We start from the raw sequence: 11,694 nt of genomic DNA, 5'->3' as shown, positions 1-11,694 counted from the left end.
CTATGTGTCCCGTGGCTCCATCTCTTACATTTTATTGCCATCATGTTGTTATTTGTCCCTTTCCCTCCCTGCCTAATGAGGCAGAGCAACCAGGTCAGGACTTATCTGTAGACTTGGAGGAGGACCATTGTTGTGGTCCATTAATAATGCAAAGAAAGGCCGGTATGTCTCTTTGTTTGGATAATAGAAGAAGACACCTCCTTTTCTTTGCCCTGCCCCATAACAGACTTCTTGAGGTTTGTGTCTGTGGTGTTGGTTAATGAGCAAACTGGACGATATCATGAATCGTGGCTCATTAGTGGCCATGCAGGCGCTTTATATTCTCATTGTAGAGAATCGATGTGCACAGATGCTTCGTCATGACAGAAAGGCATCTTTGAATGAGTTTTGGTTAACGTTTGAACATGCACACATTTCAATCCATTAGTGACGATCGTTAGTTTGTGTCATCCTTAACCCAGATGCCAGATGTTAGTATAAAGAAAGTGAGAAATGCAGGACAACAAAGAAAGAGAGGAAAGACGTCAGAGGTGGCCAGTTGGTTCCTCGTCGGCAGCAGATGCCTCTCATCTGTCCAAAGATAAATTTGACAGGTAAGCGTGTTGAATTCATTTCCCAGGAGCTTCAAAGGTGGTCCTTGTGAATTTCTTAACCTCTTATCTTGTGTTTACCTCACTGAATACATAATTCACAGTAGAACTTCCTTTAACCTTCTGATCTGAGGCCAGCTGGTTTGTCTTTGGATACACCCAGCGAGCCCAGATGAAGTTATTCTTCTTCTGTGGGCTCTCTTGAACCACTTTCACAGCAGAAAAATAAGCAGAACTGCTTTTGTTTTTCACTGTCAAATATGTGTACGTGACGGTATAATAGATTACAAAACTTAAACATGACCTGCTTTGTGTTCTCAAACGGTCAAATGCAACTAGCCCAAACAATGCTGCTGCTGATTAAAAGGAAAACTGCAGTACGTGGTCCCCTCCCAGGACAGGTCTCTGTCAGGGCTGTCTGAGCATCTTGATGTAGCATGACACAAAACATCTGGTTCCTCTTTAGCTGCATGGGGGCGCCTGGTTAAGCCTCCCCTGCAGGCTGGGCCATCCGCTTCACAGAGAGGACACGGGGGAGGGAATAAAGCATGGGAGAGGACAGACAGACAGACAGACAGACAGAGGACATGTAAGGCGCAAGAGAACGGTCACTTAACGTGCTGATTTGGTAATCCTGGAGGTTGTCAATATTTGGATTTTGGTGATATCTTTTGCACTGCATGTCCCAGAGGTCCTTTTAGAATGAGATGTTTGACATTTCTGCAGTTTTCACTACTTTTTCTGCATGTCTATCCATGTAGGCTACATCTGCTAATGGTGACTATCCAGTTGTTCATGTTGCACAATCTATTAAGTGTTATGTACGAAAAGCAGACACTGACCATGCACACTTCCTGTAATAAGGCTCATGTAGAGTTGTGTAATATGCAGTATATTTAGTTATAAAGGAGCCAGAGTGTCGAACAGTGTCCGGAAACTTTGCCCTCACATCTTTCCGAAATCAGAATTTGGGGGTTTGTAACTTTCCGAGGCTGACAAATTTGCCACTTCACGCTGAAATTTCCCAGGTGTGCAGAGGTGAGGAAGTATCCAGTGAACTTCCATCAGTGGTTGTGTGTACAACCAAGCACAACAACATGAATGTCGTTGAGGAGAGATTGCTCAAAAGTATGTTATCCCGGCTTAAATGAGTAGCATGTCTTTGAGTTAGGCTATTGTAAGGAGGTTTTAACTAAAAAGAGGATGTTTCTTTTGAAAGTAAGATTCTAGACCACTGGTTCCCCACACTTATTGGTTTGGGACCCTTTATAGCCAACCAATGCCTACTCCTGACCCTTTGCTATGGGTTGCTTAAGTCTCTGAACTGTGACCAGTTTAATCAAAGTGAGAAACAAGATAGCATTTTGGTTACAGAAATGTTTTTTCTTCGTCTGTCCTATTTTGTTAATCATATTGTGACCCCTTAGATTTATCTCGCAACCCCTTGGGGGATCCTGACCCACTGTTCCATATGAAAATATAGGTTACCACTTAATAACAATGTCAATATATGAACAAAATCAATTCTCATAAGTAAGACATCTTTTTGGAAAAGTAACACAATGTATTGTGTCCAAAGCTTGACAAAATCTTTTGCAGATTGCACTAAAATACAGAGAGTGTACAGTGAATAGAGCAGGAGAGAGACAGAGATTCAAAGAGATACAGAGAGAGGGTAGATACACAGGGTGTACACAGGAAGAGAGTGATCGAGTAGGGAGGAAAATGAGAGGGTGGGGAGGCCCTGTGGCATATACATGTAGAGAGAAGAAGAGTGGGAAGGAGGGCAGGAGGGTGCAGGGGAATGAAAGACACAAGGTTAGGTAGCATTAGGAAGCAGAAGGTGGTGGTGGTGGTGGTGGGGGGGGGTTTCACTACAGAGACGAGAAAGAAGGGAAGCGTATAGAGGTTAATGACAACCTACAGCCAGAGAGAGGAGGAGGTTGTGTAACATCACAAAGATTCTCCAGTCATCTCACGCTTTTCACAAACCTTGAGATCACAGCAGAAGGTGCTGGGTACTAATTTGGCTCATTATGGTCAATAGACGTAATGGTGGCTATTGTTCTCCAGCAAATCCCAGTTGAGTCACTGGTTCACTCTGTCACACTGTATGTGTGTGTGTGTGTGTGTGTGTGTGTGTGTGTTTTGAAACGTAACCTTTTCATCTAGCTAACTTGCATCAACATTTTATGAATATGTGTTTAGAAGAATTCATATCTATATTTAGCACCATTTCTAGCTAAGCCGTCGTGTCCCGAAGAATCGTCCATTAGCATTGTGACTCAGATTTAGTCACATGACATCCAAGATAGCACTTTGGGCAAGAGCTAACCTCAGAAAGTGGCTGGTTTCCGTCATGCTCGTAATGTCACATTCAATGAATGCACACTGCTATGAAGAGTAGAACCAAGGAAATACATTAGAAGGACAAATACGGATATTGCCCACATTGTTGTGGATTTCAAGGTTATGACTGTTGGGTCAGTAGGGATTAACAGCTGTATCCACAGTTATTGCCCCTTGTATTCTTCATATAATTTTGCATACTTTACCCCCAACCCCCTCAATTGAAAGCCAACATCAGGATTAATGACTTTGTTTAGGCTCCTATGGCGATAATCCCCTTTACTGCTTCAATAGCATTACCAATTTGAACTCAGATGGGGAACACATTGTTCCGGAAAAAAGGTGTCTAATAAATACCTCAGGCAACACACCGTCACCCCTATTCCAACTTCCTCCTCATTTTCTACCCATTTATCTTGTTTCATGCCCAGTCCAAGCCCAGTTCCACACCTGTTGCGAGACATTTTTCCCGGAGCTCTACCTAAACAATGGCAGACTTTCCCGAGCTCTGACAGCCAGACATCTGGAAAAAACAACTAGCTGGCTGTTGCCCCCCTTCTTCAGCGAATTTATAGTGGCATGCCATCAGACAGGCTAGAGCTTCTCTGTGAGGGATGTAGAGACTGAACGAGGTAGATGGTTATATGTCACCTTCCAATGTATATATCGGTAGGTTTAGTATTTAGTAGTATTCTAGAGAGTAACACTAATAGTTTTACTCCTTTACAACAATTGAGACGGTTTTAGGAATAGTTTTGTAATTAATATTAATGTCAGCTTAGTTAACAGGCTTATTGTGTAAGCAAAATAAAAGAAATGTGCTGGTAAAGGAAACATTCAACTCTTCTAACGTGAAACATGATCATTTTGATAATTAATGAATTAATGTCCGTAAACCCACTGCTGGTAATTTTGTGATCTGTTTGAGTTTGGTTACTTTGTCTTAAGCTTTGTGGTAGCAAACTGCACTGCAAAAAACATCTTCTCTCCATTTTAACCAGTTATACATTTTCTTTGTCAAGAGAAAGAAAGAAACATGAAAAACTGCTCTAGGACTAAGTGAAATTATCTCCCTAATGGCAAAATATTAATAGTTTTAAGAAAACAAGTCTTAGAGTGTGAATATGAGACTAAATGATTTGTTTTCCTTTGAGAGGGCAGCATTGTTTTATTTGATTTGAGTGTCAGTGGGCTGAAGTGCTTAGTCTTAGGTTTGAATGTGGCTCATGACCTTTGCATGTCATTCTTTCACACTATTATTTACTATATTACAAGTCAAAAACACTTAAGAAAAGTACAAGACGGAACAGCTGGTGTTGCTTGTGTTTGCAACTCTCAGTGGTGTCACATGGTTTGAATGAGACATGGATCCTTTTTCCTGCCAAAGGCGGTTGTTCATTGTTTTACCTCATGCGAAGGAAAAGTTAAAATAGCATTTGATAACACTTGAGGCAGACCTGTGGGAACAATAAGCACAACAATATGACACCCGCCTGCTGTCTAACACAGCACAAGGAGCATTTATTTCTCTAGATGGACTCTTAATACATTTTGAAAGGAGGTGAATGAAAAACAGGCTCCACCTGTGCGTCTGGGTATTTATAACCATTTCAAGTTTAAAAGATATATTCTTTGTCTTCCCAGTTTGCACATGGCAAACTCGCTTCTTTTTCTGGACATGAAAAATGTGCAGAATAAGAGAAAGGCTTTATCATCTGCAGCCAAACTATGCTTATTGCCTCGAGCTGACACACATGCTTATAAGCTCAGGCGCAAAACTAGAGCAGATACACAAATAAACCCATGACAGCATGCACATACACATATACATGCACACGTACATAGACACATGATAACAGTGCTGGGTTTTTTTCATACTATAAATACTCCTCGGGTAGAGCCTATCCCATTATAGACACGTGCAGCCTCCTCCCCGCACTCCCCCCTCTCAAACCCTCATATAGCTTGAAACCTTAAAAGATATGAAACGTCTCTCCTCACAGAACACATCATAAATACAAAATGTGGCAATCCATTTCACAGAGACATGCCTTATGTTTAGTTTAAAGTGGCTTTTAACTTTTTTAGTGGCTTGTTAATTTCAAAAACTTGCTGTTTAACTGTGACCATGAAAGAGTTATTACTTCAGAAGTATATTGGTTGATTTAAGCAGCACTTCAGGGTGTTTAAATTACAACAACCTCAGTCTAGTTTTCAGTAGAGATGTTTGTTTAAAACTTTAAAGCAGTCAGCTACACTGATCTGTCAAAAAAACTGAATTTTTCTGACAGATTTCTGCCCCTTGAGTTGTCCTGGTATGTCAATGCAATGGCTGTGACAGACAGAATGATTGGTGCCCTGTAGCAGTACTACATTAAAGAAAACAAAGAATATATTTTGAAACTGCTGTCCTTTTAAAACTACAAAATTATCACCCAGCCGTTGGCCTAATCCTTACTGTGCAGAAAACTGATGGAGGCAGATACGTCATCATGCGCCTGGAGAACAGACATTGTTGCATCCATTCATCTTTCATTAACACTTGCAGGATGCTGCAATACTGTCTGGACAACAGACATCTGTCATTTTAAAAATAAACATAAGTCACTGAAGGAATGAAATTGCCTGTACCACGTTCAGTGACAAAGGAAAAAAGTGGTTTGTCCATCTTCTACTTCTTACTGGTTCAGCAGCAACGTAGCCTGCAGTTGAACCCTTACCTGTTTACTCATTGCTGGTCTACTTAGATAAGAGTGTCAGCTACATGTCTAAAAGTAGTATGCTTATTGTATTTAATATGTAAGGTAGACGGTCAATAAATTCTTACACGTGTCAGCTCTGCAACTCCCTCCAGCTTTAAATAAGCACAATCTGAGCTGAGCTTTTGGGACCGCCGTCCTTCCTGCCATCTAGTCTCTGTTGAGAATAAAACTTCCAACTAAAACCACTCTTTCTCTCTCTTTGTCTCTCAGGGATCCACGCAGGTGAGGTGAGGACAAGGACAAGATCTGCATCTGCCCCATCTGTCCGTCAACGGACCAAGTGCCTCGGTGCCGGCCACCCTCAGGTCACCTCAACCACGACGGGCGCCAAACAATAAAAGTCTTGACCCAACGTCCCTCAGACAGCCTGCACAAAGCAAATATTTGAGGCCATTATATCTAATTTCTCCAGGCAGCCGTCACTGAAAAGATCAACAGTGAAGAGTGTTGTTGGGAGACAGAAAGAGAGAAGAAAAAGTGGGGGAGGAAAAAGTAACCCTTTCAAAGTGCACCCTGCCTGCTATTTCTGCTTCGCTGTGGGCAGGCAGCGTCTCATTTGGGAGTGCACTTGGCTGACAAAAAAAGGACTTCCCTCTGCCCTGCCTGCCTATCCGAATGCCTGTGTAAATACTGGATAGAGATATCAATTTGTCTGTGCTTTAGCATTTCCCAACAAAGAGACTGTAAGCTATCTATAGAAAACATTACAGCAAACTTGGACTCTCTGGTCTCCTGAATTGCTACCTATATTACCCCTCAAGGAAGATTCAAGAGCTTTTCTACGCTTAGAAACCTTTACAAACATTCTCACTTGGTTTAAAATTTTAACAGGGCCAACAACTGCTCTCTGGGGGACACCAGAAGCTGTCAGTCATTTTGAGGCTGCAGTTTTGATGTCTTTCCCAGCTCTGTGAATCAACATGAAGCCCCTAACGCCAACTGGATCGCCCTCTCCTCTGAGGCTCCTCAACAAGGGTCCAGACTACCTGCGCAGGCAGATAGATGGTGGAGGCCATGGCCGCTCAATCAGCGCTGTGGAGAGGCTTGAGGCAGACAAAGCCAAATATGTTAAGAGCCAGCAGGTGATCAACACCAAACAGGAGCCTGTACTTGTGCCCAGTGCAACCCCACCACCGCAGCCCCGGCGAGCTGTTGCTATTCCCGGTAGCCTGACACCTCATCTTACCCCACGCCGTTCATCCAACACTCCCTTCTCTACACTGTCTGGCTCCTTCACCTCAAGAGATGAAAATGAAAATGATGACTCCAGGAAGGAGAACAGACGGACTTCTGTTGACGTTGAGGCCCATAACAGGAGCAATGTAAACAATATAATGCCTCCCAACCCCAGGACTCCTGGAAATAACACCTTGGTAGCGCCACACAGTGCGCCTGTACTCAGAAGAAGCACGGGCAAACGCATGCTGAGGCCGGACTCTCTTGTCATTTATAGGCAGAAGAAAGAGTGCAAGAGTCCCAGTGGTGCAACAGTGGGAGAGAACAATAACATGGAGGTGAAGGGCTACAGCTTTGTCCGTCGCCTCTTCCAGGGCTCCATGAGGGAGAAGAGTAATGGGGGAGTCCAGAAGATGGTGATTGGTGAAGAGAAAGCACCATCACGGGATGGAGACTCCCGCATGTCTTGGACCAATGACAAAGACATTACAGATGGTGGACCAGGGAGCAGGAGGTCTAGTAAAACTGATCAAGAACGCAGCCCAGGGTCTGTCCCCAGCCCTGGGTTTAGCTGTACGCTTGAACGGACTAAGAATGGGATTACAAATGGTACCAGTGATGGAGTTAACAATGGTATCACCAATGGCAACCACTCAAGTAACCATGATGATGAGAATGACCCATGGAAACGGGCGTCACCACTACCAGCACCCAGAAGGCGGTTTGGGGAGTTGCAGCGCTCCAAGTCAGACCTGCGTCTGCGCTGCTCAGTAGCGTTATCAGAGCAGGAGCATTTCTTTGACTTCTGCGGGCTGGACATGGACATGATAGAGCGTCTAGGTCGAGACAATTTCCTGTCCGGTGCCAGCTCCATAGACACGCTCTCATTGGCCCTCCGCAGTGTAGGTGGGGATGGCTGTGGCGGCTCAGAGCCCAGCGAGTTCTCCCGGCACTCAGGAGACGGGCTGTTTCAGGAGGAGCTGGCTGAGCAGCTTCCCACTGGTGTGTCAATCATTGAGAGAAACGCTCGTGTCATCAAGTGGCTTTACGGGTGTAAGAACGCTGCTCGAGAGGGACCCAAAGAGTCTACTGTTTAATATAGGGATAAGGAACCATGTGCCGCGGAGTGGAGAGAGTCTGAAGGAGTTTTTCTTTCCTGATAAAACAGTAACACCAGGGGATCCGTACATCCTTACCCCGAGAGAAGGAACTAGTCAGTGAAATCATCTGGTATAGATTTAGCTTCTGCAGACCTTTACCCTTTGTGCAGACATTTGCTGCTGAAATGCACTACAACCCAAAAGCATTGAATCATCACTGAATTTCAAAAACATTCAGTATGGTCTGTGATTAGCTAACAATGCATCATAGAAGGAAAAAATAGGGCTTGGTTCTATTTTTGATCAGCAAGCAGCAATGCAGCCAGGAAAATATGATTTTTCTTTTAAATTTCAGTATCATTGACAGTCAACAGGTTTTGTTTCAGCAGCTAATGTCTGCAGATAGAGTTAGCATTCCATGGCACACGATTACCTTTAGTCCCTTGCTCTCTCTGACTCCAAAGAGACTGTTTCTTCAAATGAGAGGACAACTGGACAACTGTTACTAGTTATCTCCTGTCAAATTGATATATTGTATTTATGGATCCTTTTGTGTGGGTATAGACAGACCTTACTGGCGAATGGAACTATTTCTTCCTGCAAAATGCTTTGGTATCTGTGTGTGTGAGTGTGTGGCTGTGTTCAGAGTAGACATTGCTGTCCTCTCCATTTGTAGCTTCCTTTCAGTTATTGACTGAACTGGATTCAGAACTGATCTGAAATCAGCCCCTGTGACCCCTCACAAGGCACATAAGTGTTTGTTAGTCATGACACAGTGGACACAGTCTAGTGTCCTTGACACCAACACTCTCCCCTAATGACTAAATTCAAATGGAAAACCACTAAGCTATGTTTTTTTTTCTAAACTGGAAAGCTGTTGTGTGAGTGTGAAGTGAACCATGAGTACCTCATTCCGATCTGTCCCAGTTTAGTTTGTGTGTTGCTTTTTTTTTACTCCTTAAACGCAGGCGTTGGAACAAACATGCGAGACACCCCTGTGGGGTTGTTAATGCACTGAACTGGACAGAGAGAGAGGAAATGAAAGATAGATTTAAAGCTTTTACTCTGTGCAGAGATTCATCTCATATAACGTTAAACACTGAGCTGGATTCAAAGGAGCACCTGCAACGTGGAAGACAAGGACCAGTAATTTTCATAATTTTCATCTCATTTTCCAAACCCTAAAGAGGGTCAATTATCACACAGTATACACTGTCTAATAATCATGTGTGACACATTCATTGATTACCACATCTAATGGTTCATGCGTGCTCCGTGCTCACAGCTGTGTAAGCTATAGAGTTGCAGACATGATAAGCAGGGAGAAATTCCCGTGAGAGCAAAACTGGACTTTTGCAAGCAAATATATAACACAATTAGAATTTAAATCTCATAAAATAAGTTTCAAAAATGAAGAAAAATTCATAAAATAATATATTCACCTCCAAAAGTAAAGGAGCTAAAGTTGCCAAACCCTTGCTGCGAAATGTTTCAGGCTGTCACTTTTACCATCTGGCAGTTTGCAGACGTTTAACCTTCCCAGCTGGCTCAGACAGCCCGTTTCCCATCAAAACAAGCAGGGGAGGCTGAAGCCGCCCTGCTTTCTCTGATAACCAGAGATCCTACCTCACTTCATCCATCCTTCAGTGATTCTCACTTTATCTCCATGAAAGGTCATTTCCATTGCTTGGCCTGGAGGATGCCACTGAAATATGAACTGGGGGTCTGCTGAGGTATGCAGAGGTTAGACTGAGAGGCATTCTGGACTGAAGTATTATTGAACCCAATGGCACGTTACATTTGTACATGTGATAAATTAACACAATTACTTGCATCTTTGATATGTTTTTTTACTGTATTTATCATCAGCATGGAACACTCCTGAAAGCCCGTCAACCTACTGGACTTTTCTTGTTTTATATCTCCCCATTAAAAACAACATTTGGTTGCATGTTTACAAAGTGACTCCATAAAATTCTGAATCTCTTTTTTATTAGAAATATATGAGAGATTTAGTTTTTATTCCAAAGAGGTTTGTGTATGATGTACACAGCAAATAAAAAACACAAAGAAATATTTGTGTGAAGGTCATTTATTTGTTGTCTTTGTTGTGTTTTTGGTGATTTTAAGTTAGAGTTAAAGTTACTTTGATTGTCTCCCACAGGAGAAAACTGTCTTGAATTAAAAGAATTGGTGCATCAAAACCAGACATTACAGTAAAACACATTCAATAAGAACACGCGCAAACGTTCATCACAAGCAAGCACATTTTACACAATTCACAGTACCAATTACTTTATAGCACACATTGCAGTTAAAAATAAGCTTTTCTGCATAGATCTGCATACTTACAAATTCTAACATTGACTAGTCAATTAAAATCCTGTAAATATTCAAGGAATTATATAAGTATATACAAATATTTAATTGATAATACATTAAAGTAGAAAAGCTTAATATAAAAACATAGAGAAAAGGCTGTGTCTGAGTTGTTCTCTAATCTTCTTAGAGGGTAACGGTCGACTGAGTCAGTGTTGTGACGGTGTCTCGTCCTTGACTCTTTGTTGCCTCCCTCCACAACATCACGTCTCATTTTTCACATTATCTCAAGTGGCTACGCGCTAATCCTTTTAGCATTCCTTGCATAGTACGCTTTTGAGTGAGTTGCAGCAGGTTGTGTTTATAGACAAGGAGGCCTCTGTGTGGCCTGATGCTATGTCTACGCCGTCCGCCGACCCTCCACCCTGTCTGCAGACTCCTCCTGACACTCTTGGCCTCTTCTCTCCTTTTTAGACCTGAGTCAGCTTTTGTTTCCACCTGCATCAGCTCACAATGTTTTCAAATCTTAAGGGGAAAAAAATCTAAAAGTATTTTTATTTTACGCTGACAAGTCTACCTAAGCTGGAAGTCAGAGCTTGAATCTTGGAGTGAAAATATCAGGTGACACTTTTAGAAAATGTTCCATTGTCAGTAAATTGGTGACTTTTGGTGACATTTTTGTTTGAAGAAAAGTTTTGAGAAATATGCTTATTCACTTTCTTGCCGAAAGTTAGAAGAGAAGATCAACACCACTCCCATGTTTGTCCATCGTGTATGGAGCTAAAGCCAATAAGCAATTAGCTTAGCTTAGCATAAAGACTGGAAGCAGGACAGTTAGCCGCCCATCCCAGCCACTGTTCACCAAGAAATAGTTACATGTAACTCCCGGTAGAACCGCAACTTGTCGTGTTTAGATTTCTGTTTGTGTACAGATGAAACAAACAGGCTATGTTACATGCTTTATATGCTGAGAGGCAGAGAGAAGCTAGCTGTTTATCCCTGTTTCCAGTCTTGCTAAAGCTAGGCTAATTGCTGACTCTCATGTCTGTTGCTACAGTCAGCAGCCGGTTAGCTTAACCTAGCACAGAGACTGAAAACGGCTAGGGAAACTGCTAGCTGTCAGAAGGTAACAAAACCTGCTTCTAAAGCTCATTAACTAACACCTTATATGTAAAAATTAAAATTCAGCATTTGTTGCCAGGCAACTAGTGGAAAATCCAGGAAGTTGCTAGTCCCGCTAACAGCTAACTGTCGTTACACTTCAGTTTTTATACAGAGATGCTGCTAGGTGGATTTTGTCTTAGCTAATTGCTAACTTGGCTCCAGTTACTGTGCAAACATCAGACTATCAATCTTCTCATCTTTCAGAAAGAAAGCGAACAGGCCTACTTCCCAAGA

General features: G+C 42.4%; 1 protein-coding gene across 1 annotated transcript; it reads left to right on the top strand.

Moving 5' to 3' along the window:
- Positions 1–6,621: 6,621 nt before the first annotated feature.
- On the top strand, positions 6,622–7,974 carry fam110d (family with sequence similarity 110 member D). The gene is made up of 2 exons (XM_070912704.1): positions 6,622–7,424; positions 7,494–7,974. Exons 1-2 carry the CDS (start codon positions 6,622–6,624, stop codon positions 7,972–7,974), a joined length of 1,284 nt encoding a protein of 427 aa, XP_070768805.1.
- Positions 7,975–11,694: the final 3,720 nt, after the last annotated feature.

The sequence above is a fragment of the Enoplosus armatus genome, chromosome 9, assembly GCF_043641665.1.
Source record: "Enoplosus armatus isolate fEnoArm2 chromosome 9, fEnoArm2.hap1, whole genome shotgun sequence".
Classification (NCBI taxonomy): domain Eukaryota; kingdom Metazoa; phylum Chordata; class Actinopteri; order Centrarchiformes; family Enoplosidae; genus Enoplosus; species Enoplosus armatus.
This window is presented reverse-complemented; position numbering and strand designations above follow the sequence as displayed.

What these genes read in the sequence shown, in the direction of transcription:
- fam110d (XM_070912704.1), top strand. Translation starts at nt 6,622, where the DNA reads ATGAAGCCCCTAACGCCAACTGGATCGCCCTCTCCTCTGAGGCTCCTC. An exon ending in GATCAAGAACGCAGCCCAGG is followed by an intron (nt 7,425 to 7,493) that starts GTCTGTCCCCAG and finishes AAATGGTACCAG; the next exon opens with TGATGGAGTTAACAATGGTA.